At 44.1% G+C, this 27,813-nt stretch overlaps 2 protein-coding genes across 9 annotated transcripts in view; one reads left to right on the top strand and one right to left on the bottom strand.

The window, feature by feature from the left end:
• fars2 (phenylalanyl-tRNA synthetase 2, mitochondrial) overlaps window positions 1-21,450 on the bottom strand; it is a 107,643-nt gene extending 86,193 nt beyond the window's left edge. For 4 of the 7 annotated variants that reach the window (XM_071484348.1, XM_071484353.1, XM_071484355.1 and 1 more), the window contains exons 1-2: window positions 20,790-20,921; window positions 11,941-12,156 (exon numbers count right to left, since the gene is read on the bottom strand). The gene's annotated coding sequence lies outside the window, so the exon portion shown is untranslated. Of the gene's footprint in view, window positions 1-11,936; window positions 12,157-20,789; window positions 20,922-21,331 lie in introns of those variants that run through there. The other 3 variants (XM_071484350.1, XM_071484351.1, XM_071484352.1) reach the window with 3 other exon arrangements.
• Window positions 20,992-27,813, top strand: part of lyrm4 (LYR motif containing 4) — a 32,725-nt gene continuing 25,903 nt past the window's right edge. For both annotated transcript variants that reach the window (XM_071484361.1, XM_071484360.1), the window contains exon 1: window positions 20,992-21,151. In XM_071484361.1, coding sequence (XP_071340462.1) covers window positions 21,066-21,151 — 86 coding nt within the window. In that variant the 5' untranslated portion in view covers window positions 20,992-21,065. The remainder of the gene's footprint in view (window positions 21,152-27,813) is intronic.

The raw sequence follows: 27,813 nt of genomic DNA, 5'->3' as shown, positions 1-27,813 counted from the left end.
CAAGCAGCATTAGATCAAACCTGCACAGGCAGCTGGTTAGAGTGCAATAAAAAAGAGGAGAGGAGAGGAGAGGAGAGGAGAGGAGAGGAAACTAGGAGATGAGAGGAAACAGAAAGGAGAGAAGAGGAGACAGCAGAGGAGAGGAAAGAAGAGAAGAGGAGAGGAGAAGAGAAAAGGGGGCTAAGGAAGGTAAAAAGGAGAGCAAACATGGAAAGAAGAGAGGATTCAAGGGGAGGAAGAGGAGACATAAGAGGGGGGGAGGAGGAGGAGGAGGAGGAGGGTCTGACATGATGAAGAAGGAGGGAGATTTTATGGTCAGAGGAGAAAAGTGCAGAGGCTGCAGCTCTGACACCAGGCAGCTCCAGTCATACATCCAATTTGTTTCCCTTCACTGTGTCACTCACACACACACACACACACACACACACACACACACAGAAACTCTTTTCAGTCTCTATGAGGTGAGTTAAAGGAGGGAAGATGCTTCACATCAGCAGTGTTTCTGTCGTCCATCACTCAACATCATCATCATCATCATCATCAGTCCATCGATCAACGAGCTGATCGACAGGAAATCAATCGACAGCTTTTTGTAAAATGTGTTGATTGATTCAGTCAAAGACACAATCAGATCTCTGCACCGACGTCAGAGGAGAAATCAGGTCAAAGTTCAACCCTCGAGCAAGACACCAACTCTGGATGTGATCGTGAAGCAGCGTGGGATCATGGGAGTTGTAGTCTCCTCCTGGTCTGGATCCTTCAGTGTCAGTGGTTCAGGAGGTTTTGACCTGGAGCTGGATTCTCCACAGAGTCTCCTCCTCTCCTCAACAACCAGAGCAGCTGATCAGAACCAGTAAAAACACTGAATCAAACTGTTTCACATTTAAAGTCACTGACTGGTCGACGCTCTTCAGTGACACAGGACGTCTCTGATTGGCTGGAGCTGAGCTGTCTACGTTTCCTCAGCTTGTTTCTCGGATAACTTGGTTACTGTGATTAAAGTCACAGATTTCTCTGAACTAATGGAAACATTATTGATGATGAAGAACAAAACTCAACAACATCTAGAACACAGGTCTCGTTGTTTTTAGACATTTAACGAGGAAAAGTTACAGATTATGACTGTAATGATAAGGAAGCTGTGTAATATTTCATTTCTTTACATGTTGAGGAATCAGCTGCTACTGTCTGCAGCTGTGAAGCATCACTGTCTCACTGCTGAAAGCATCTGAAGGTGTGAAAACCTGCTTTTTAGCTTCATTTTAAACACTTTTAACATTTTAATTCATCAGAAGAACAAATGAATGGAGTCACACAGAAACAAACTGATCCAGTTTAAAACCTGTTGGTTTTTGTTTCAGAGGCTCAGTCTGCTCAGAAACTCTGAACCATGGAGTTTGGCCTGCGTCTTTATGAATATGATTAATAATCGATCGGTCCGAGTCGTCATCCTGAGAGACAGTGAGGGCCGATCTGAATCAATCATCCTCTGCAGCAACAATCAGCAGCGGCTCAAAGCTCAGTTTTTCTCCCCCGAACTGACAGATTCAGCTTCAGGGAGCAGACACGAAAACGTCCACTCTGCAAAACACACAGTTCCCTTCTGTTGTCACTGTGCTTGACAAACCTGTAAACCCAGGGACACACTGCCTGCACGGTGTGTGTGTGTGTGTGTGTGTGTGTGTGTGTGTGTACGATGGATTTCTCTTCTTTATAAATTTATGTCTGATTTATTTTCGACAGTAAACGTCTCTAAAGCTGCTGAAATGTTAAAATATGTGACATTTTTTCATGTCTGTGTCAGATTCAGTCTAGACAGTGAACCTATGGTGGAAGGTGTCAATTGTATGTAATGATGCTGGTATGATGTCACTATGACATCATCAGGTCTTTTCTCTGTCTGAGAGCCTTTGTAAACAACATCCATATCTTGATTTTTAATTATTGGAGTGTGGACTGGCTTGAATGGATTAAGGTAACAGGTCACATATGTTTTTATAATAATAACAATAATAGTAATAATCATGTTTTGTGCCTTGTATTGCATTAGTTTGACCAACAGTCAAAAAAGCATCAGATCCTCACATCTGAGAAATATAAAAAACATGACATTATTTGGAAATAAGTTGATGATTGATTTTCTGTCAAACAACTAATCAATGAGCCAACTGATTGTTGCAGCTTTAAAAAAAAACTGTTCAACAAATAACAAATCAAGGTCTATAAAATTACAGAGACATGTACTTAGTCTCAGTTCAGAGTCTACATCTGAATACAGTTATTCATTAATAATATTGATGGTATTTATTTAAAACTCCTTCCTGCTCAGAATGAGAAGCTAATACATCATGATGGTGTAGATCAGCCTACAAATGTTTAATGTGATCTTAAAAAGCCAAACACAGAAAGTACAAACTTTCTCTTTTAGTCATGTGTAAAACAAATGTTAACATTTAACAGAAATGTGCTCATCAGCTTGTTGTATGGGTGATATTATCTGTCTCATCCCTCAGAGGCTGCACCTGAAGACTCTCCGGTGGATCCAACATATCCCAAGATTCATTGCACTGGTAATGAAAATAACCAGTCTTCAAACAGCACAGACAGAGTCTGAGGATCACACTGTAAATGTCAGTGTTGTGTTTCAGCTCAGTTCAACAGAAACGGTACAACTGTTAAAACCTAGGCAACAGGAGCCACTCTCTGCAACGCCACAGTAGAGGCGGAACAGCTGGCGACACAGTCGGCCTCCTTCACAGACCACACAGCTTCAGAGTCAGTCGGACTGATCCATAATCCCAGAGCCAGGAAAACACAGCCCCACACTCTCTCACACCTGTGGCAACAGGTTGAGATGCGAGGGCGTGGCCGAACCATCTGGAGCACCTGAGTTCAGTGTGTTGCCCAAGGGCACTTCAACATGTGAGCCGGAGGAGCTGAGGACTGAACTGGACGATTTGCTGCTGGTGTTTCCTCCTCTGTCTGCAGACCGTCGAGGGTCCACAGGTACGATACAAGCTCTCCACGGGTTCAGGTGACACGAGGCTCCAGGTTACAGCTTGTTAAGTTCCACATGGAGCTCGTAATGGAAGCGTAATCGAGCCGGTGTGTTGCAGTGATATCGACGGGTGAAACCCAGCACTGAGCTACAGATCAAACCTTCAGAAAGACCTAATGAGTTTCTGCTTCGGTGCAGGAAACACACATTTCCTGCAGCTGTTTGCAGCAGTGTACAGACCTGCAGGATTTTAAACCTAATCAGGATTGACAAGCAGTTTGTAATATTGATGTTTCCATCCTGAAAATGTTCAAGAATTCAGGAGGTGAAGCTCCAGCAAACTGCTCAGTTCAACATGTTTCACTCCCAAAAACAGTGTTTATGCATTTTATTCCACCAGGGGACTGCTGCAGAGAGATACCTGCACACCTGTTAACCAAAGTGTGTGTGTGTAGAGAGAGAGAGAGAGAGAGAGAGAGAGAGAGAGAGAGAGAGAGAGAGAGAGAGAGAGAGAGAGAGAGAGGAGCCACTCTTTGCAATGAGAGAGGGAGAGAGGAAGTGTGTAGGAGTGTGAATCCTGGCTGCGACACAGTAAACATATGCTCAAGAGACGTTGGAAAGAGTGCAAATTAGGAATTGAAAATATGCTGTGCGCACGCGCACACACGCACACACACACGCACACACACACACACACACACACACACACACACACAGAGTCAGTTTTTTGGCTAAATTTGTAGCTTTGCAATTCATATTTCCTGTGTTTGGGGATTTGAAAGGAGCAGACGTCTCATTTCGTGCCGTTTAGCTGTCACCCAAACGCTGCGTGGTCCTCCGGGTGGGACTGCAGTCAGGGAATCCGCTGCTGATAATTATACATTATATATTGGCAAGATAACAATACTGACACATCTCAGCTCTTTAGAGCATCTGCTGCGGCTGAAAATAGACGACGTGTTTGTGGAGAAATGCAAAGTGAGCGGAGGAATTACCGAGGTACAAACGAGCGGCTGATCACTGGAGGCAGCCCAGCTTTAACAGAAACACATTAGGCTTTGATTTGTTTGTATCTCACTGATTCTTATCCAATCCTGTTATCACAGCGTTAGTGTTACTGCGCTGGGAAAAGATGGTGAAATACTGTATATTATATGAATCTGTTTATAGCAGATTCTCGCTCCAATAAACCATCTGTAGCTCATCAAAAGGGATTTTGAAACATTTGAAAGTTGAGTGTCGTCCTTAGATGTGCTAGCTTAGCTCATTATGACTCAGGGCATCAGAACCTGTTGGCTCAGTGACACCTGTTATTTCATCAGCAGTCATGTTTCCATTAGTGGATTTTTAAAAGATGCAAAGAAGTTTTTAATGATCATTAGAGGTGGTTTTTTACCTTTTTCAAAAAAGGAAACGTTTTCCAAATAAGTTCTGATGAAGCAAACATTTAACTCACATGACTGATCAGCTGTTTCCAGCATGATCCAATAAAAATACAGCAGATTTCAGGTAAACACTCAGAGAAACCAAATCCTGCAAGGTTGGATGGTGGGTCCAGGTGGGCGGGGCTTGGGGCATTGACTGCTTTGTTGTGACATCACAAAGTTCCAGAAGTCCTGACGGCTGGTTTTAAGGCTCAGTTTCTGAATACAGGCTGTGTGCATTTCTCTGTGGACTGAGGCTTTGATACTTTCACAGTATTAATATAGAACCTAGACCTGCTTTATAATCACAAACACATGGACATCCACCTTTATATAATATGGGACCTTTAATCCATAAAGGGTCTCCTTGAAAACTGGGACATTTTTGCTCTGTAAGATATATTTTTTAATTTTCTAACATTCCCTGAACTTTCAGTCATGTTCAAACCACCAATCTTTTTTTTATTTTTTCTCATTCTGCTTGGCTGATGGTCAGTTTTCATCTTCATATTATATAGACTGACCTTCTTCCAGTCTACGACTCATTTCCAGCTGAAGAACAAAGTGTTTCCACCTGAAAACGGCTCAGACGAAACAGGATAAGATGCTACACAGGAGAGTGTTACTCTTCAGCATCAAGTAATGAAATCAAAAGCTTGCTTTATATCCACATGATTCAAAATCTGAAAAGTACACTATAGATGAAATGTTCGGGCTCTGCGAGGTCTGTGCTGCTGCAGGTTATGGGAACAGAAGCCCGGGACTTTCATAAGGAACAGAATGGGTTTTTGGAAAGCGGGCTTACACAGTGATCCTTCAGAAGTCAGAGCTGGGCTCTTAATAAAGAGACGGGACTTTTCATGCACACCAAGTTTTCTTGACTGGAAACTGCTGTCATTGTAGGAGAAGAGAGAGAGAGAGCGGAGATGAAAGAGACGGCGGAGGAAAGAAGGGAAGTCGGCGGCTCACAGGTGTGTGTCGGCCCAGAGAGTCGGACAGGAAGAGCGGTGTTGAAAGGTAATTGGCAGCAGAGTGAGGATGAAAGGCTGAGCAGCTGACCTGTAGGTCTGCTCTGACTGACAGCGGCCTGACCGACTGCACACTTGCACACCCTCCACATGTATGATCCTCCTCTTCTAATCCACCGTCTCTTGTCTGTCTCTGGTCCGTCAGTTCCTCATGAGGATATTTATTCGTCTCCGGCTGCTGCAGATTTTTAACAAAGACGAAGCAAAGCTGGACTTTCCTGCTCTGATCCTGGTCTAAGGCCTCTCTCTGTCCTGTGTGTCCTTAACTGGAGGGAAGTTAAGATGATAGATTAATGACTTCATCTTCTAAAAACATCAGTTAGTTATGGAGCGAGGAAATTAGCTGCAAACATCCAGAATTGATTTCTCTCAGGGAGGCGTGGTGATTTTAATTTGACCTGGTTGCTCAGTGAATTTAATCCTGTCTGGAGCACAGACTGTACGTGTGTGATTTTTTACCCACTGCACTGGTTATAATTAAAGCTCCACTTGCCCAGTGTTTTTAATTTAAGTCCTGTCTGCAGAGTCCTCCTGCAACTCAGTCCTCAGCAGAAGAAAACCTGAAACCTGATCCAGGACCAACAGCTACTTAAGGTACAAGCTTGTGAACATTAAATTATGTGAGGGATAAGTTTATTATGAGTCCTATGGTGCATTTCCTCAAGAAACATCCAATCAGTGAGCTGAGATTCTGTCACATGGGCCACTAACAGCGGACGCGAGCCGGAGGTGACGTGTGGAAGCTGCCGTGGCGCCGCCTTCTTCAGTCATGACGAAGCATTTTGAAAACCTTACTGTTCAGCTGAGGCTTTATGTTCAGGAACTGAATTGAATGTATTGCCTCAGTGTACCTCCACACACAGACACACACTGTTAACATTAACACATGTGATGTGTTACGATCAGCTGATCAGACTGCAGCCATGTGAACAGACTGACTGAACACAGCAGCAGCTCTGGCTGTTTGAGAGTTTCCTCTAATCTTCTGTCAGGTCCTCAGAGAGCCTGACACACTCTGCTGCCTCCTTATTAGCGGCTGAATGTTTTATTTTCTCCGTTTTTAACCGACCGTTCCCGGCTCACATAAAGACAGGGGACTGCGGAGGGGTGCTAACGTTCAGAGAGCCGCCGAGGCCTCGCAGCTCGTAAAACCAGGATTCAGATAAAGGGAGGAGAGAGATGGAGGCGTCTGCTGCAGTGTTCGGACAAAACGAGAAGAAACCCACATCCAGGTGCTTTAATGTTTCAAATCTGAGGACGTGTTAGTGAAAGGATGATGTAAGAGACGGCCGGCTGAGGCAGCTGCAGCCCGGAGGAAAGGGGGGAAGACCTTTGAGAGACGACTGATGAACTGGTGAGACAGTGCAGAGACCGAACAGGATGTTTTAACTGAGCGAACACAAACACTGTCCTGATGTGGTGACAGCACCAGGAACCAGAAGTAAAATATTCTTATTAAAATCATAATATCACCTTCAACAATGATGGGAGGTTCTGAGTTTAGGTTTCTACACATGTTGAGACGGTTAATTTTAGGACTGTTGCTCAATTAACGGAGAAAATCTTTAACCGATTAATCAATTTAAAAAAATAATCATTAGCCATCGACGTCATTCATTCACATATCTGTAAGGAACATAAGCAATGAGAGGATGAACCAGAGTCACTGTGTGTGTGTGTGTGTGTGTGTGTGTGTGTGTGTGTGTGTGTGTGTGTGTACGGTCTGGTGGGCTCAGCAGGTTCAGGAAGGGCTTTCTAGAACAGATGGAGGACACAGACACACAGACACACACACACACACACACACACAGTACAAAATCTGTGTACACTAACTCACACGCCAGAGAAATCAATTTGACATCCTGGCTGATATTTGGACAGCAAAGGACTACCCACACACACACACACACACACACACACACACACACACACACACACACACACACTCTCTCTCTCTGATGACCCATAAACTGCTGCTGTATCCTCTGCACCTCCCTGCAACAATTAGCGCAGCAGCTAATTTGTCTTCACTGACAGCAGAACAAATGCTAGCGCTCCCCGTTGCTAATACCGTTAGCGAGCTAGGCCAGGTCATCTTCAGTCTGGCCGACTGCTTCTGCCTCAATCATGCAGGGTACACAACATTTACCTGAACAGGTGAGTGAGTTAGAGTGACAAGGAAAGGAAAGGAAAGGAAAGGAAAGGAAAGGAAAGGAAAGAGACAATAAAAAGGAAAGGAAAAGAAAAAGGAAAGGACAAAGGAAAGGAAAGTACAGGAAAGAGACACCTGGACTGCTGGCCTCTATGTGACACACCCAGTACAGTGACCAGTGACTGTGTGTGTGTGTGTTGGTCACCATTGTGTCACCATTAAAGTCAGTAAAACCACTTCACCAGTCAGTGAACACAGGGCCAGATGTAGCTTTTCAGAATAAAATCCCTCAGTGAGAGATGCAAAACAAGTTCCAAAATAAAAGAGTTAAATCAGATGTTTCACACAGATTAACACCTGACTCCACTCTGAGCTCCCGTGTCTGTTAACGCGTCCAATCTGATGAAATTCATTCATAAAGACAAACGCAGCTGAGCACCAGAGGTCCGACCTCATTTAAGAGCCCACCAAGAACACCAGCAGAGAGCTTCCACAGAAGACAATCGACCTCCTGGGAAATGTAGTTCAGAGCCAGAGAGATGACGGACGTGGAGTTCGTCTGAATGACAGATTTAATGAACCAGCCCAGAGACAGAGAGTCAGGAGACACCGGTCCTCTCCTGTTTGTCCCTCAGCAAGACTGGAGGACAGTGATGACGCTTGGACCAAAAAACACACCTGCTGCTGAGGTCCGTGTGTGTGTGTGTGTGTGTGTGCGCCCATTCAGCAGATGGTGTGGAGAACTAGTGGGATCAATTGTCATTTGGAGTTGATAGGTTTTGCTGTTCACTGAAAACCTTCCTCTTCACTGATCAACCTCTGATTAATCCCTCTGTTGGATAAACACACTGTGGTGAGTTATGAGTTTACACTGAACCTACAGAAGAAGAAAACAGGTCACCTGTGCTGACTCTTACCTGTATCAGATATTAAACCAGATCTTTCAGTAAACAACTACAGAAGAAGACTCAGACTTTTCCTCTAGATGACTATGAAACTCCAGCTATTAGAGTTTTTAATTTCTGAATATGTGTGTTAAATTTTAACTACATGGCAGAAGAAGAGAGGATCTGAGCCTCTCTTCTGATTGGCTGACTGTTTTCTGAGTGATCCAATAAATATATATCAGATTTCAGGTAAACACTCAGAGAAACCAAATCCAGCAAGGTTGGATGGTGGGTCCAGGTGGGCGGGGCTTGGGGCATGGCTGAGAGTGGTGACTGCTTTGTTGTGACATCACAAAGTTCCAGAAGTCCTGACGGCTGGTTTTAAGGCTCAGTTTCTGAATACAGGCTGTGTGCATTTCTCTGTGGACTGAGGCTTTGATACTTTCACAGTATTAATATAGAACCTAGACCTGCTTTATAATCACAAACACATGGACATCTACCTTTAGACTGTGTGGAGCTTTAAAATAATATTTTATTCCTCTATTCTTTTCTTATTATTATTTAAATGATTTATTATGTTTGTATCTAAAACCTACAATAACGAATTTTTTGTCCACTTGTTTCCAGCAAAATCATTTCAGTTGATATGTTGAAGTCAGCTCCACCAATCAGAGTCTGGGTTAGGCTGTAATCACACAACCAATCAGGAATAAAGTAATGAAGAGGGGGAAAAAAAACACCAGCCCAGCAATGCATTATGTTTTACTGCCTGATGTGAATTCATTAGTGCTTAATTTGAATAATAAAACAGTAAAACCCAGCTGGGATTAAACCTGTATATTAGAGCTGAATCTTAAGAGTTGCAGCCGAGGTGATTAACTGGCTAACGGCTGCTTTCAGTGGCGTCACATTTGCATTAGTGTATGTTCGTCTCCTGGCTTCTCTCCTGGTTGTGCTGCGTTGAAGCAGCAGCAGCTTCAGGTCTGTTTCACCACACTGAGGATCTGACTGTTAACGGGCTTTACACCAATAACACAAACCCCAAGATGTGCCATATGATTTTCATCACTGGTGCAATGAATCTTGGGATATGTTGGGCCATAAAGGATAGAGCTGGACACATTTGAAGGAGCCTTTGAAATGGGACAGTTGAGTCGCACTGCTGCAGCCTCTGAACTGGGACACAGCGTACATGGCCAAAAGTATGTGGACAGCCTAACATGTGATTCTGACACCATGATCATTAATGTGCAGCCTCCTTCTCCTCCTCTCAGTCTTTCCACCAGACGTTGAACCGGCTGCAGGGATTTGCTCCCATTCAGACACCAGAGCATCAGTGAGGTCCAGCCCTGATGCTGGACCAGGTCTGGCTCTCAGAGCTGTGTCCAGAGACCAGTCAAGGTCTTCCTCACCAAACTGGGAAACTCTCTTTATGGGATCTACAGCTTTTATTTTGTCCACATCCCAGATTGAAAGCAAATCCTGCTTTTACATCAAATGCTGTTAATAAGTAAACAACGTGTCCATTCTTTGCCCCTTTTATGAGAAGCGTTTTAATTTGGCAGATGTTTCTTCTCAGGGCTGAGAGTCAACAGGAGCCCAGCAAACATAAAAACATGAGGCTCCGACTGCAGCGAGCGGAGCGGCAAGATGTAGAGGTGATGTCTCCCTGGACGGAATCTACGATGGATGGTAATTACAGGAGAAGGCAGAGGGAGAGAGCTGGACGGGGACGGCCCCCCTGTTATTATCTAAGCTAATGAAGGCTGCAGCTCTGATCTCCTCTCCTCCCTCCATCACTGAGGGATGGAGGGAAATAGGCAGCCAAGTTAATTTAGACCACAGCCACACATCCACTGCCGGTACATCTGTGTGTGTGTGTGTGTGCGTCTCATTACACAATCAGGAAGCTGTTCAGATGAGACTGTAACTTTTTCACATTAAAATGTCTAATAACAACCAGACGTCTGTTCTACATGTTGTCGAGTTGTGTTCTCACATCATCACAAATGTTTCCATCGATTCTCAAACAGAGAAATCTGGGATTTTAATCACAATAACGCTGTAGTTATCAGAGAAACTCATGTGTTTAAATTAGCGTGTTAGCACATGAGCTGAACTGAGCCGAGTCCGAGTGTTTGACATAATCTGATATGTGATAATAACAATATTAATAACAGATGATTCCTTACATCTCTGCACACAAACACAAAACGAAATTCATCCTCCACAATGTAAACAACACACATGCCGCTCTTCATTTACACCTGTGTGTCTGCCTCTATTACACTGTAAATTACTCCTGAGGATAAAACACTGCAGCGACCATGTAACTGATGAAGTTACAGACCACGGCGATCATCTTCTGCATGCTGGTCTCAGACCCTCTGCAGGACACACTCACTCCCCTCAGTCCGGCTGCCGCAGCCTTCAGTTCAGACTCTGCAGCTCCTCAGCACCACATCAAAGCGCCGCCTCCTCTCCGACTACATTTCCATGTTTCTGCCAATTAGAGCAGAGGTCCGGTTCATTCACTTCACTCGGCCCGAGTGTGACATTAAACACAGCAGGAAACCGTCAGTGTGAACAGCCAGAGGGAAGTCAGAGCCAGAAGAGATTCACTCACAAAGACAGAGGAACAACAGCTCAGCACAGGCCCTGAACCACACTCGCAACCATCAGACGAGTTTAGCATCACACAGTGTTGATGCTGTTTTTTAAAATCACATTTTCCTGTATTTTCTTTTCTTTTTTTATTGAGGATAAACAGTCAGACTGAGTGAAACACTGATTTAAAGACTATTCTGGTGAACAAACCTCTTTATTTGACGTCACTCCCTCCCTGTCACAGTGGATCATGGTTTGTTTTCTCACACATGTAACTCCACCACCTACAAATGACACTGATGTGAAACAGTAAATACGTGTCGGAGGAGCTGCAGCGGCGTCCAGATTATGTTCATAATGAGGAAAAGTCTGGAAACATCGACACTGCACATCAGTGTGTTACTGATTTTGTATATAATATCTGCAGCAGCAGCTCCGTGTGTCTCAGCACTTGGGGACGGTCGAGGTCCAGGCTCATTCGTGAAAAAAAAAAACAAAAGACAGATGCTGTAACTCGCAACTGCTAAACATGAGCCAAGAAACAGTAACACTTTGTTTCTGCTGCAACAAAGAAGGAGTGTGCACATTTATTTTGTAGGAGACAAGGTTGCATGAGTGCATGACTTCCTCGTGCCATCTCACACACACACACACACACACAAAGTAAAGAATGCAAAGAGCAGAATCAATACAATACGCAGTGAAATAACTACACACAACAGCAATCTGTTAGAGTTTCACACACACTGCTGCCTCCTCATAGATACACACACACACACACACACACACACACACACACACACACACACACACACACACACACACACACACACACACCTACTTCAATCTGCCAAACAAACGATGCAGAGAGGAGGACGAGGTGGAGGACGAGGTGGAGGACCGGACCACAGAAGATGGATGGATGGATGGAGGGTCGGGCAGGCGGGTGGGTGGATTCGAAGCGATCGGGTTCGGGTCACAGGCTGATGTGTCCCAGACAGATTCTTCTGCAGATGTGAACACGGCAGGAAGCGATCGATGGGAGGACGGTCGGGGCCTTGATCCACCAGGCAGAAAGGAGACAGACAGAAAACTCAATCTGCAGCTCACAGCGGTGATTCAAGCAGAACCACATCACACCAACTCAGGTCCACACACAAGTTTCTGCAACTCCGAGAGGCTGAGAGAGGCCCACACAGTTTCCTCAAAGCACAGACGACACTGTTAATGTAGTTTTCTGTCTGACTGAGGCCGATGCTGCCAACACTACATGTCATTAACTTCATCTGTTGTGGGGCCACTGTTTCAAGTTTCTTGTTACTGAGCTGATTCGTTTTTACTTCACCTTTTGTTCAGTTTATAGCATCTCATCTTTTATTTCTCATCATTTATAATCATTCTGACTCAATGTTGTTTTCACAGTTTCACAAGCTTCCAGGAAAAACTACAATTACAACCTCGAGGATTGTTTCCTCCACCAACCAGTCAAGTTGCAGAAAATATGGTCACAGTGACCTTGACCCTTGACCTTTGACCACCAAATTCTAATCAGTGAGTCGAAGTGAATGTTTGTGCCTAGATGTTATTTAGATATCATATTCATCAGAAAGGGCAAAGGTCAAATAAAGGAAAGATGTGAAGGAGAATTGATAAGGACTAAAGAAAAGGACGATAAATATCCTAACTACAAACACAAATGAAATGTTGAATTAAGAAAACATGAAAGGACACACAAGTAGAAAAAAATGATCCATTAAAATAATAATTAAAGAAAAACAGGAACTGAACAAGAGGTCAGAACAAATTACATTCAGACATAAGTAGAAAGAGTTTCTTGACATGGATGCTTGATGTTTTTATACGTTTGTTAAACAGAGAAAATAAATTTTGTGCTTTACACAATAGGAGGAAATTTAGTGAAACAACATTTATGTATTTACTTTTTGTTATGAGGTTGAATTTGAACATGCACTGCTCCTTTAGGTTCCTCACTGGACAAGAAATCTGTACTTATGGATTTGTAGCTCAGCCACTCATGCAAGGATTTCCATCAGTGTTGGATTGTATAGGTGCTCTGTTGTTTCCACATTTTGTGGTGAAACTACAACATCATTTTAAATGTTGCTGCAGCAAGAAATTGTGGGAGGCCATTCTCTCCTTTCCTTTTATAAAGGACAGTCCAGTGTTTCCTATGTCAAAGGAGATAAAACAGGAAGCAGTGAAGCTCTTTTCCTCGTCATTTAGAGAATTCGACCAGGTCTTATCAGGGCTGACACTTCGACACTTCAGGTCATTTCCCTCTGTTAGGAACCTTCCTCAGCAATAAAGACTTTTCCACCACAGCCCACGCCTTCAGCCCTGACTGAGGCATAAACCATGACAGGAAACTGGTTTCAGGTGGAAACTGGCAGGAGTCACATGTGCAGATTTGTCACCTGAGGAGGGAATCATGAAGACAATATAAAAGGACAAACGTATATCTTTGCTTGGGCCTCAGTGTTCCATCAAATCTTTTTCAAAAGGTGAGATTTCAACCCATCCTGACTCTCAATCTTTTGATTTCAGATTGAAGCAGGAGAAGACACCACGGGGCTGCCTTCAGTCTGAGCGCAGCGGCCGCTCGACCACTTGATAAGTGTCTGATGGTGAGAAAGCAGATGTGACACTGGATTGAGACTGGATAAAAAGCATTTAGGAGCCGAGTGTGAACACTGACAGTGACGGCAGCGTCTGCTGATCTGCACCACTCACACTGAAAGATCCGATAAGACACAGAGAGTCGGTCCAGTCAGCTGGGACTGAAGGAAATCCTCCTTTATTGATCTGTCGCTCCTGCAGAGCCGTCCATCAGCCAGCTGCACACACACACACACACACACACGTTTCTACTTCTACACTTGTTAGGGTCTAATTGGCATAATCCATTCCTGAACAGGAGTTAAAACCCAGCAGCTGCATTTAGGTCTGAGCCTAAAACTGCAGAGTAATGATGTCCTCAATGTCGTCAGTTGTCATAAATTAATTGGTAACTATTTTAATCTTAATGATCAGTTAATCCACTGAGAACAGACTGCTTCAGTCTCAATAGTCTCCTATAATAATAAACTGTATGTCTTGAGTTCGTAGTGTTAATCTGACAAAAAACAAGAAATAAATAACCTGAAGATTGATCGATAATGACTGATCATCAGCTGCAGCTCTAATAGTCACTGATTGATCCACAAAGATTGAAATGCAAAATAACTTTTGAAATCCAACAAACTTTTAGTAATGCCAGCAAAAACAGACCACTAACAGTATGGAGAGGAGGAGGAGGAGGAGGAGCAGAGATGAAGAAGCAGACAGACTCAACTCATGCAGCGACAGAGTCCACGTCAGGAGGAGGTTGGGGTGGATGGATGAATATGACCCAGGAGAGCGGTGTTCGATTCCCATGTGACAGCAGCAGTTTATGTTGTTTCTATTATTGTAACCATGACAACAAAGACTGTAATAATCTGTTATAATACAAAATATATCTTCAAAGGAGAAGTTAGAATAAATGTCATTATACCTGCCACAGCTGTGTTACAGTGAGGTATAAACTGTGAATTAAATGTTTGTTCACCGCCAATGATAAACAGGGGCCTTCAGCAGGAAGTGTGTGTTTCAACACAAGAACATCTCCACTTCAGCCTCTCATGACCTCCCACACAGAGGAATGATCTTCATCAGTTACTCACAGACAAGTGGCAGATCAATACTTGGTATTGGCTGATACCCTGAGCTTCAGTGATCAATCATTGAAGTCACTTTTTCAAGCATAAACTTTATTAGCTGCAGCTTCTCCAATGATTTTTAACTGGATGTTTTTTAGTTTCAGCCATGTTTGGGTGTCAGTCTGTATCAGTGCGTCTGTCGTCCTCAGTGTCAAGGTTCGACTCAGAACGGTCCTCACAGAGATACGTGTCCAACAAACACACACACACACACACCAGGCACTGCCTCACTGGACCAGAACAACACACATGACAATCAGTGTTAGCCGCTAATGTCATTTCACCAACACACACACAAAACTACTAACTACTCACAACAGACACTCTCCACATCAGCCTGAACCTGAATGATTATAGACACACAATGTAAACACACACACAAACACAGACACACACACGCACACAGCAGTGCCATTGACCTTTACACTAAAAGACAGCAGGACATCAACAAACAGGATGTGTCTCTGACCTTTCACACATCCACAGCTAAAGAGCATACTGTACACACACACACACACACGCACACACACACGCGCACACACACAAATACACACCAGACACCCTGATGAGGGTGAAAAAAAACTTCCTGAATTGATTAAATTGAAGTGGCACTAACACGGGACTCATTCTGTGTGTGTGTGTGTGTGTGTGTGTGTGTGTGTGTGTGTGTGTGTGTCATCCTCTCTGAACAAAGATGTGCGCTCCGCTCTGACGTCTCCTCAGCATGCTTCAGTCCCCGCTCTGGCTCAAACTGACCCAGAGGTCAAAGGTCAGATCCTTGTCCTTGACCTCTACACTTCAGTCTGGTGCTACCGTGTTTGAATATCTGACACTGTCTCTCTGTTATTTTCAGCTGTACATTGACTCTGAGCTGAATTTCATGGTGTCTAAACGTGAGCACGTCTCCATTTCTTCAAGTTTTATTTTTATTCGATTCTGTTTCCACTGAAAAAAAAAAAAAAAACAGAAGCAGAAACTTCTCACATCAGAGAATCTGAAACCAGGAACTGGTGCTCGATTCGTCAGATTTGTCTTTTCACCACATGTCTAACTGCAGCTGCAACTAAACATGATGCAATTATGGATTTTTTTTGTTCATAAAATGCCAGAAAAGTGGTGAGAACATGGGAATCTCAGGTGTGTAAAGCCTGAGGTGACGTCCTCAAACATCTCGTTTGGTTTGACCAGGAGTCAAAAGCCCAAAGATTCAGTTCACAATGAACTTTCACTGGAGAAGCTGCAGCCATTTTTTTCTTGTTGGCATAAATTACAAATCAAAATTACTTTACATTAACTTACTGACAAATGACTAATTGATTTTACCTTCAAATTATTTTGTTCATGGATTAAAATAATACCCATCATCATCATCATCATCATCATTATCATCAAGGTGCTTCCTCCTCAGAGCTGCTGCTCACTGGATGGTTTCTATTGTTGGCACCATTCTGAGTAAAAACTCCAGAGACTGTTGAGAGTGAAAATCCAGGAGATGAGCAGCTTCAGAAACACTCAGCCCAGCGTCTGATCACATCTTTCCTCATTCTGATGTTTGAAATCAGCATTAACTGAAGCTCCTGACCTGTATCTGCATGAGCTGCCACATGATTGGCTGATTGGATAAATGCATGAATAAGCAGGTGCACAGGTGTTGCTAATACAGTGCTTGGCGCATGTATGAACATGTGCAAGCAGGTGTATGCAGGAATGGATGAGTCGATGTACAATGTCTCCCTGAGGTGGATACAGTATATAGAGCTTATATGTGCATCATGTTTATTCAAGAGGGTCGTTTTACTTGTTTTTTATTTTCAGTTGTAAATTCAGTTTCATTGTACTGCTGTACCTTGACTGGAAGCAGGGGGAAACAGCTGGCCTGACTCTGTCAAAAGTCCAAAACTACACCTACCAACACGTCTATGTGGCTTCTGTTGCCATGGCGCCGCGGATGGCTGCCTCGGTGTTTTGGTGCGCATTTTTTTGCCTTATTTTCTTTATAAATCCAGTTTTCTGCTTTGGTTTCCGGAGCTCTTTCACCAGAGAAGAGCTCATTAATATCAGAGAAACAACTCCAGTGGATTTTTTTCCTACTTTTCTCGACTCATCTGTGGGATTATTGGACATTTTGGTCAGAGGTGCACTGACCGTTGCTCTCGCAGTGAAACGCCGGAGGAGAGGAAAACGTGCCGGTGCGCTTGCGCGTCTCCGCCGGCGCGCACTCCGCACACCTCTCCCAGGTATCTTTCTCTCCAAGGTGCGTTCACTGCCCAACAAACTGGATGAACTTCAGCTACTGGTGCAGAAGAACAGAGACTTTTCCTCATCTTCCGTCCTGTGCTTCACGGAGACGTGGCTGTGTGGATCGATTCCGAACTCTGCGCTGGAGCTGGCCGGCTTCCAGCTCTTCAGAGCGGATCGCGACACAGAGCTGTCCGGCAAAACCAAAGGTGGAGGAATCTGCTTTTATGCTAACAGTGGCTGGTGCAGAGACGTGACAGTGATCCTGCAGCACTGTTCTCCTGACCTGGAGACTTTCATCATAAACTGCAGGCCCTTCTACTCCCCCCGTGAGTTCACTTCAATCATCCTGGTCGGTGTTTACATCCCACCACAGGCCAACGTGCAGGAGGCACAGCGGGCGCTCGCAGACCAGATACTGTGTGTGGAGCAGACCAACCCGGACTCCGTAGTTATTGTACTTGGTGACTTTAACAAAGGTAACCTCAACCACAAACTGCCCAAATACAGACAGTTTGTTAATTGCCCGACCAGAGAGGGGAACACTCTGGACCACTGTTACACCACAATCAGTGGTACTTATCATACCGTCCCCCGGGCTGCACTGGGCCACTCTGACCATGTCATGGTCCACCTGATTCCCACATACAGGCAGAAACTAAAACTGTGTAAACCTGTTGCGAGGACATCAAAGCAGTGGAGCAGTGAAGCCATAGAGGATCTGCGGGCATGTTTGGACTGCACTAACTGGGAGGTGTTCAGGACTGCTTCCAACAGTCTGGATGAGTTCACAGAGGCTGTGACGTCATACATCAGCTTCTGTGAGGACTGCTGTATCCCATCACGCACCAGGGTGAGTTATAACAATGACAAACCCTGGTTCACAGCTAAGCTCAGTCAGCTCAGGAGGCAAAAGGAGGAAGCTTTCAGGAGTGGGGACAGGGACAAGTTTAAAGAGTCCAAGTACAGGTTTAGCAAAGCGGTGAGAGAAGCTAAACGACTGTACTCTGAGAAACTTCAGCTCCAGTTCTCAGCCAATGACTCTGCTTCTGTCTGGAAAGGGCTCAGACAGATCACTAACTACAAACCTAAACCCCCCCACTCCATTAATGACTTCCGTCTGGCCAACGATCTGAATGAGTTCTACTGCCGCTTTGAAAGACAGTGGGACAAGCCTGACACTAACCTCCACATCAGAGCCACATCAGAACCCTCCTCCTCCCCTACCAAAGGAACGTCTCTCTCTATCCTGGAGAGAGATGTCAACAGGCTTTTTAAGAAGCAGAACCCCCGCAAAGCAGCCGGTCCTGACTCTGTCTCTCCATCATCCCTGAAGCACTGTGCTGATCAGCTGTCTCCAGTGTTCACAGACATCTTCAACACCTCACTGGAGATCTGCCACGTGCCAGCCTGCTTCAAATCCTCCACCATCATCCCTGTCCCCAAAAAACCAAGGCCCACAGGACTAAATGACTATAGACCCATTGCCCTGACCTCTGTGGTCATGAAATCATTTGAGCGTCTTGTCCTGTCCCATCTCAAATCCATCACTGACCCACTCCTGGACCCCCTGCAGTTCGCCTACAGAGCCAACAGGTCTGTAGACGACGCCGTCAACATGGCTCTCCACTTCATCCTCCAGCACCTGGACTCCTCAGGGACCTATGCCAGGATCCTGTTTGTGGACTTTAGCTCTGCCTTCAACACCATCATCCCGGCTCTGCTGCAGGACAAGCTCTCCCAGCTGAGCGTGCCTGACTCCACCTGCAGGTGGATCACCGACTTCCTGTCTGACAGGAGGCAGCACGTGAAGCTAGGAAAGCACGTGTCTGACTCCCAGACCATCAGCACTGGATCCCCGCAAGGCTGCGTTCTTTCTCCTCTGCTCTTCTCCCTGTACACCAACACCTGCACCTCCAGCCATCAGTCTGTCAAGCTCCTGAAGTTTGCAGACGACACCACTCTCATTGGACTCATCTCTGATGGCGATGAGTCTGCCTACAGGTGGGAGACTGAGCGTCTGGTGACCTGGTGCAGGCAGAACAACCTAGAGCTAAACGCTCTGAAGACAGTGGAAATGATAGTGGACTTCAGGAAGAGCCCAGCCCCACCCACCCCCATCTCCCTGTGTGACTCCCCCGTGGCTACCGTGGAGCATTTTCGCTTCTTGGGAACCACCATCACACAGGATCTCAAATGGGAGCTAAACATCAGCTCCCTCATCAAAAAAGCTCAGCAGAGGATGTATTTCCTGAGGCAATTGAAGAAGTTCAACCTGCCAAGGACTATGATGGTGAACTTCTACACCTCCATCATTGAGTCCATCCTCACCTCCTCCATCACCATCTGGTACGCTGCTGCCACGGAGAGGGACAATAACAGACTGCAGCGTATCATCCACTCTGCTGAGAAGGTGATTGGCTGCAATCTTCCGTCCCTCCAGGACCTGTACGCCTCAAGGACTCTGAGGCGTGCAGGGAAGATTGTAGCTGACTCCTCCCACCCTGGACACAAACTCTTTGAGACACTCCCCTCTGGCAGGAGGCTGCGGTCCTTCAGGACCAAAACCTCTCGCCACAAAAATAGCTTCTTCCCATCTGCTATTAGCCTCATCAACAAGGCTAGAGAGCCCCACTGTTTCTGATCAATTGCACCAATCACCAGAAAAAATTCCTTGTATGTGAAAGCATACTTGGCAATAAAACTGATTCTGATTCTGATTCTGATTCTGATGTGCTCAACACGCTGTATTACATCAGTTCAACCACAAACACATGTAAATTCTTGTCGAACAATAGTCAGAGTGCAGCATCCTGAGGTCTACACAGACAGACATGGATATTTCATATTCAGGTGCATTTCCCAAAATTACAAAATACACAGCATCGAATGAAACAATAAAACTATATTTGTTTTTTTAAAAATCACATTTGTACAAACTAATCCTTGAAGAGAAATATCAGCCTTAAAACACCTAAAGACCACAGCAAAAAACATTGAAAGATCAACTTTCTGTCACCATGAACCATAAATGACCCTAATGAACTAATGAACCTAATGAATTATTTAGCCAAAGCAGTTTCCATGAACGAACGAACGAACATACACACACACACACACACACACACACACACACACACACACACACACACAGGTCAGTGTGTGAAATACTTGTGTGTGCAGTTTGAAAACCAGGACAAACTGTTTCAGTTCATTTCAAAGCTGCTTTTATCACATGAAGGGGACTACTGGGGTCAGGTGGGGTCAGGAGGTCTAGTTTCATGTCTGTCTCTGATAATCACGGTGAAATGGTTTAGGTCATGGTCAGGTCACAGTCTATCACTTAGAGACACAACCTGACAAACACGACTCCACACGGCTACGTGGTGACTTACATGCACTTTATGCACATTAGTTTTGTATGTGCCTGTGTTTCACTAAAATATAACACGTATAAGAAGCTAACTGTGCAACTGCAGCTCTGTCAGGTGTGTTTGTAACACAGCAGCTAACATGCTGACCCACAACAAGGACACGTTTTGAGGGAAACAACGCGCTGTGTGACCCGACATGCTGTCGGTTTGTGTCCTGTAGTCAGGTGCTTTAACCTCACACTCCCATTTATTCATAAAAACACAATGTTAGTGTTTAAAAGTGAATTTTTAAGAGGTTAAAATCAGCAAAGCTAACTCACCTTGTATCAGACTTCAGCGACGTGCTGCTGTTCAGTGGGCGGAGGCGTGCCTGTGTGGATACCCGACTATAAATCTCATAATAATCTTACTTAAAATTCACTTGACGTTGTTATGATGACTTTTTATAACAGCGAGGTTCGTACATGTGATTGTGAATTTAAATCAAAAAAGCATAGAAAGAGGAAAAGGGAGGAAAATGAGCAGGCGCTCTTTGGACACCCGTGATTAGGGGTCCTGAAAAGAAACGGTCGCGCAGCAGCGGTGCTAGAGACACTATGGCGGCGTCCGGACGAGCACAGGTGATTTCTCTGTACAGGACGATGCTGAGAGAGAGCAGCAAGTTCCCGTCGTACAACTACAGGTAAGAGACGAGCCGCGGCTGCTCCCCCCGGTCCTGCCGGTCGGTTTGAACCGGCTGTCAGCGGCTGAAACATGCTAATGTCGCAGCTAACGGCGGTGTTTACAGCAGCCTCCGGTCAAATTGAGTATGATGTAACGAAACATAACACAACATGTGCAGAATAATCCCGATTAAACTCACATCAGAGTCAGTGAATGGCCCACATTGTGTGTCCAGTGTTGAGTCAGCGCCGTTGTGTGGATCCTGTGGGAGTTTGTTGTGTTTTCATCACTGTGTCCTCCGCAGTGTGTTTGTGGTCATTTAAAGGACCATTCTGTCGGTTTTCACTCACTTGTCAAGTGCGATCCAAAGTATGGTTTTAATTTCCATCTTATGTATCTTATGTTTTCAACTTTATTTTTATCTAATTCTTATTGTTATCAAGTGGGTTTTATTTTCCGTGTTATGTTACATTAATTGTGGGTTTCTACCCCTGTTTTATGTCTGTTTTCATGTGTAGCTCTCGTTGCATTTAATGTCTTTGTTGAAGCACCTTCAGATGTATTTCCTGTATGGAAGGTGCTCCACAAATATAAGTTATTATTATTACTATTTCCAAAAGGTTATACCTTTTTAAACATTTTTTTTCCTGAACCATAAATAAGATTCAAGGCTGTGAATGTGTGCTATGACATCAGGGCAGTACTGCCATCGGAGGTGACACAGACAGATATATATTCTTCCCTGTCTCGACATGAGACCACGACAGAAAGTTGGTATTCACCACCAAGAAACTTCAGCACTCCACAGAGCTTTCACACTCAAAATTAAATACATGAACAGATAACATGAGATGGAAAGTAAAACCCTCTGAATAATAAATAAATAAATAGAATACACAGAATGCATCAAATTGAGTAAAATGCCACATTTAGCTTGTTAGTGCTTTTGCTTTGTTGTCAAAGCACTTAGTAAACTTTGATTTAAAAGCCGTGATTATACATTTTGCACATTACCTGCACATAAATTATACTATTATCATTGAACAAATATTATTGCTGGTTTTTAAAAGCTTCCATTTCTATTTTATTTATTTTCAAATGTCTTTTTACCGTGTTTCTGCAAAAGTTAGTATAAAGGACTTGAACCTGAACTTGATGACCAGAATTAGAATCAGCTTCAGTGGCCACATGCATGCAAACTCTCCAGAGGCTGTCAGTGAGTGTACACACAGTACACAGAACTAACAACAGTGTCCAGGAAAGAACACAGCACATATTAATGAATATATAACACTGTTGAAATTTTATTGTTTCAAACTACATACTAAAATTCAATAAAAAAAAGTCAACGTTATATATGTTATTATATATGACTGGCACCAGATGTCACAATTCACAGCCAATAAATGTGTGTTAGTGTGTTAGTGTGTTAGTGTGTGTGTGTGTGTGTGTGTGTGTGTGTGTGTGTGTGTGTGTGTGTGTGTGTGTGTGTGTCAGTGAGGTGACAGAGTTTATTTGTGAGTCTGCTGTTGTTAACTCAGCAGTGGTTCAGAGCCAGAGTCCGTGGCCTAGTTTGTACCTGAGCACGGACCTGATCTGTGCGCCGGCCTCCTGCTGCTCAGGTCCCATCAGGACCCCGTGTGTTCTGCCTTAATGACTGTGACATGCTCTGCATTTGTTCTGGAAACCAGTCCAAGCTTCTGCTGTTGGAGCTGATTCTGTTTGGAGAGCTTCACACTGACACTGGATTCCAATTGGATTGAATTTGCTGAAGCTGCACCTGTATTTCTATATCATGTCTCTAAACTAGTTTACATTGATGTGTGTTTTCAGTTACTGCATTAATCATAACTGCAGTGAAGTGTCTCTTTCAGGGCTCCTTCCTTAAATCTGTTATATCAATAATCTCTCTTCAGTTTCCTGTTGGATTGGTGAATGTTGAATGGATCAGATATTGTTAACACAGCTGTTTATTTTGTCCTCAATGGTTTCTGTGTGAAAGAATTTTGGTGTGATGCTGTTTTCATTTTATTGGTGAGATTATTCTACTGTTTTGTTCTAGCACAGCTGAGACAAGAAGCTCAGTGACCAGCAGCGGCAGGCGTCTGAAATGTTCCTGCGCAGCTTTAAAATGAACAGTATGTGTTGTTTATCAGCTGCCTCATGAAACATCCTCCTGCAGCCACAGTTTGGGGGTTTCAGACTCAGGTTATTGCCACAAACTGTGCACTGGAGACCAAAAAGCTCTGGTCTCAGGTCACTACATCAAATATATAACCTCATTTCCATCCCCTCATCTTCACCCACGTTGTCCTTTACTCGTCTTCATCAGGTCTCCTGCAGCAGTAGTTGTCATCAGCATAGTGTTGAGGGTATGTCTTAGTGCCGCGTGTGTGTGTGTGTGGTTGGGGTGAGGCTGGGACAGCGTCCTCTATCATAACACGGGGCTCTCTGCATGGACATCAGAGAGCTCCGCTCCCTGCTAGCCTTCATGTGGCCCCCTGCTGTGCTGAATTATTGAGAGGCCAGATAGGAAATGGCCTCCTCCACCCCCCTGCCCAGAGGTGGGCAGCTGGTTTGGTCCACTGCCTCAAGTGAGCAGTCCAGGCAGAGGAAAGACTATTCAATTATTTCACTATAACATGGACAAATGTAATGTTGCTGCAGTTGCAGGTGGATATCGTAGTCCTTTAAAACTACAACCACTTCAGCACCAATCACACTGACAGAAAACTCTGATGTGTGTTCTGTGTAGGGGTGTACGATCTATGATCTCCTTTCCACTCGAGTCGTACAGATCGCCTCATTAAAGGAGTTATATTCAGATGGTTATTTCAAAGTTCAGTGACTAACTGTTAAATAGCTAGCACGCTAACTGCAGCTGGTGACAACAGTCCTTGTTGTGTGGCTGTGCGTCTGTATGCTGCCACTGTGTGTTGTCATGGTAACCCCTCAGTCTACAGCAGCAACACACAGATTTCCCTTGAATCACACTGTATCTAAAACAGTCAAAGGCTTGTTGCACCACCTTCATTCAAACTGTTCGGTGCAGCGATCAGATTTGAGTTCATCTGTGCTGCCTCACACGAAAGACGTTTACTAACCAGGGTCCGTGTCAGAGACAAAGCACTGTGCAGTCAGACTCCATCATCAACACCTTCACAGGTAATGAGGCACAAAATCTCACATGGTGGTTCTGGTTTCTCTTGAATTTGTGAAAAGAAAAACCATAATAAACAGTTTTGTCTCCAGTAGAGAGCTTGTTTAAATCCTGTTGTGGTGAAACAGTGTGAATGGGTGGGTGCACTTTTTTTGTAGGATTGTTGTGGGATGACCTGAATATGCCAGACATTGCTGCAGGCTGTATTTAGCTGTTTCTCTTGCTCTCTCCCTCTCTTTCTCTACAATAACAGCTGATGCAGCCACTTGCAGCACTTCCTGGGAGGAAAGGTGGGAGAGTTTGGCTGAATTTGAAGAGCTTTGTCACAGAGAGAGAGACAAAAAAACATGGAAATAAACAGTGAAATGAAACATTCTTGATTCTCTACAGGAACATTAGATCGCCACAAATGGTAACAGGAAACAGAGAAATTAGACTCAGTTCTTGCAAGTTTTTATGAACATAGAAAATGTATGTCTGCACTTTTTTTCAACTTGTCTTTGTGCAAAGAAAAGAAAAAGTAAATATAGAGCTCTATGGAGGATTTAGTGGAGAACAGAAACCTAGATGGAGGAAACAAGCCGAAGGAAGTGTATTAGATATAAAACAGGAGACAAAGCACTGAGATTTCAAACATTAAATCCCATTAAATCTTTGAACTCTTCCTGCAGAGTCACTTCAGGCCACCAGGTGCCGCTCAGCAGTGACTTCAGGACATCCGCAGGTCCTTGAAAAGCCTTAAATCAATTTGATTTCCTCAGAAGTCCTTGAACACTGAAGAAGCAGTTTGTTGTTTCATTATTTATGTGTGGGTTTTTTTGTGTTTTTATTTTTTGAATGAAGCTGTGTTTATTGTTTGCACTTCAAACAGCTGATTTCAGCTGTGTCACTGCAGCTAAAGCTCAGCTCCCCTCGGTGCTGCTGCTCCAGCTGAGTCCACATCATAGTGTTGTTTGTGGTGATGGTTGGGGTGTGACCGTGTGACCTGAGCTGAGCTTGTGAAAACCTTACAAGAGATAGAAGATTAATTAATTTAAGACTGGGTCTGAGTTTCAATCATTCAGGCTGATTGATGGGCTGATGCTGACATAATTATAGTTTTGGTCATCTTCTTGTCTCATTACAGAGACATTCGCTTCTCAAAGATTAGATGTGATTTGAACTACAGGGTTGTTGTGGCTTTACAGGGAACTTTTTAACTAAATGTACTTGGAGTTTACTGTACATTCAGGCCAAAGGCAGCAAGAGTGAAAACAGTCCCTGAGGCTGCCCAGTCAGTGACGCTGATGTTGGTGGGTACCTTTATGGAGATGACATAGATGAAACAGACAGCTGTTTTGCATGTCATAGTGCTAATGTTCTAATTAACATGCAGTTCCCTCATATTTTCACCTGGAACCCCGACGGCGTCAGACACCTTTGTCCGTGCATCGTTATTTTTATTTCAGTCTCCATAAGCAAACAGAGACGCGTTGTAAAGGATGGGGAAACCACCACCAGGTCTGCAGAGCTCCTCCACTGTGCTCGGGAACAGATGTTTGTTGGGAACATGAGTTTACATGGTCGTGTTCTCCAGAACAGAGAACTTTTATGTTGCTGCCGAACTGCATTGTAGCTCATTACCATGAAGTTGCCTTGCCTGGACCTGACGCCCACGCTGCTCAACCACCGTGCACGCCACTGTTCACGACTCACACTCACATCGAAACTGAAGGACGTCTGCTCACTCGCACTGCTCAGGCCAGAATGGTAAAGACAATTTAAATCCATAACCTGGTCGTGGAAAATACTTTCTAATTATATCTTCCATAAATTCCCATTTTCCCAAATGACTGAAGATGTTTAATCAGATTAGCTGCACTCAGCCCTGCAGACTCCACTGTGACAGTAAAAGGTACAGTCCTCATATCAGAGACTGCTATTTATGGTAGAAGAGCTAAATTTAGATCCTTGTTCCTCAGATTAAAGACAAAATGTTTCTACAGTGGAAAAAAGCTCCAGAAATTAAGGCTGTTATTGATTTGTCGTCATCATTAAGGTGCAGTGCAGCTGTGAAAATATAGTGACAAGGATTTTGATTTATACTTCCTCTCCTCTGTCCTGCCAGGGAACCTAAAACCTTTTTCTTTTTTAAAAAGTTAGAGAAAGAAATTTATGTCAGCAAAAAATTATGTCACACAGGATCTTTATAATTTAGTCAAAGTAAATCTTAATGATGACTTTGAGAAATAAGAAACTTTTTATCATTATCATCTCTCTCTCTCTCACCTTTTTAAAAGCAGGGCACAAACCTTCAGGTGTGTTAGAAACAGACAGAGAGGGAAAGATGGAGGGAGACGGAGGAGGAGGAGGAGGAGGAGGAGGAAGCAGGCTGTCAGAAGTAGGTCATCTCTCTGCACAGGAACAACAACTAAACAACAAATAACAAACTGATTCAGTGTCTGTCCTCGTGTGAGCTGAGTCTAATTCTGTCTCTGTCTGTCTCCCGGTGTCTCTCCTCCCTGTCCTCCTTATGTCTCCGTCTTTCTCTCTATTAGAAATAACTGTCCCCAGTGGATTCAGTCAAACACTGTATGTGCGTGTGCGTGTGTGTGCGTGTGTGTGCGTGTGTGTGTGTGTGTGTGTGGTACAAAGCTGTCAACTTATCAGCACATGACAAAAGCTTCTGATGAATTAGTAATTGTGGAAATCTCCTCTCTGTCTCTTCCGTCCCTCCTTTCCTTTCTTTTCCCGCTGTCCTCTCATCCTTCTCTCGATTCCTTCTCCTTCTCCTCGTCTCCTCTCATCCTCCAAAGATGAGAGGAGAGAATTCCCTCTGAAGTTTCAGTGTCAAGACACTCGCACACAAATTTAAGAAGAAATCATCCAACGGGACACAGGAGCATCTCTTTCATTATGTGTGTCAGTGTAAATGAGCTGAAGATAAATGGTTGGACAATGAAATGTGACAGTCAACCTGCTTGTTTGACAGGACGCAGCAGAAAAGAATATTAATATCGAGCAGCGGCTCTAAATCCACCAGTGCGTGGTGAGGTGGTAGAAGCCGTGGTGGTCGTGGTGTTCTGGGGAGGGGGACTGATGATGCACCCTTATCTGGACTTGGTTTGATGTGAATTCTTGGTTGTTTTCTGTTTGTGCTCTGACTAATCAGCAGTGACTGAGGTCATCCAGTCAACACAGCAGCTGCAGCGAACCTTCAGGCTGTTTGCTGATGATGATGATGATGATGATGATGTCGATATCAAATACAGTGGTGCTCGCTGGCTAAGTGACAAACGAACATTCCCGCTGAGATTTAGGAGCTCGCTCATTTGTCCAACCTTGATATGTTAGAAAGCGACTGCGTTGAGGTGAAGGCTTCGCATTTTTAGAAGCTTTTTTTTTTTTAAGTGTAAAAAATTTGGACTCACATGATGAACTGATTTATTTTTATTTGCTGCAGGTCGACGTGTGAGTGTATTTCAAGTTAAAACTTCTCATGTTGCTCACGGCGCCATCATCGTGTCACTTCCTGTCCAGAG

The sequence above is a fragment of the Trachinotus anak genome, unplaced genomic scaffold, assembly GCF_046630095.1.
Source record: "Trachinotus anak isolate AG129_WGS33_773 ecotype Australia unplaced genomic scaffold, CSIRO_AGI_Tana_v1 ptg000009l, whole genome shotgun sequence".
NCBI classification, from domain to species: Eukaryota; Metazoa; Chordata; class Actinopteri; order Carangiformes; family Carangidae; genus Trachinotus; species Trachinotus anak.
The sequence above is the reverse complement of the archived record's forward strand: the minus strand, read 5'-3'. Positions and strand labels throughout refer to the sequence as shown.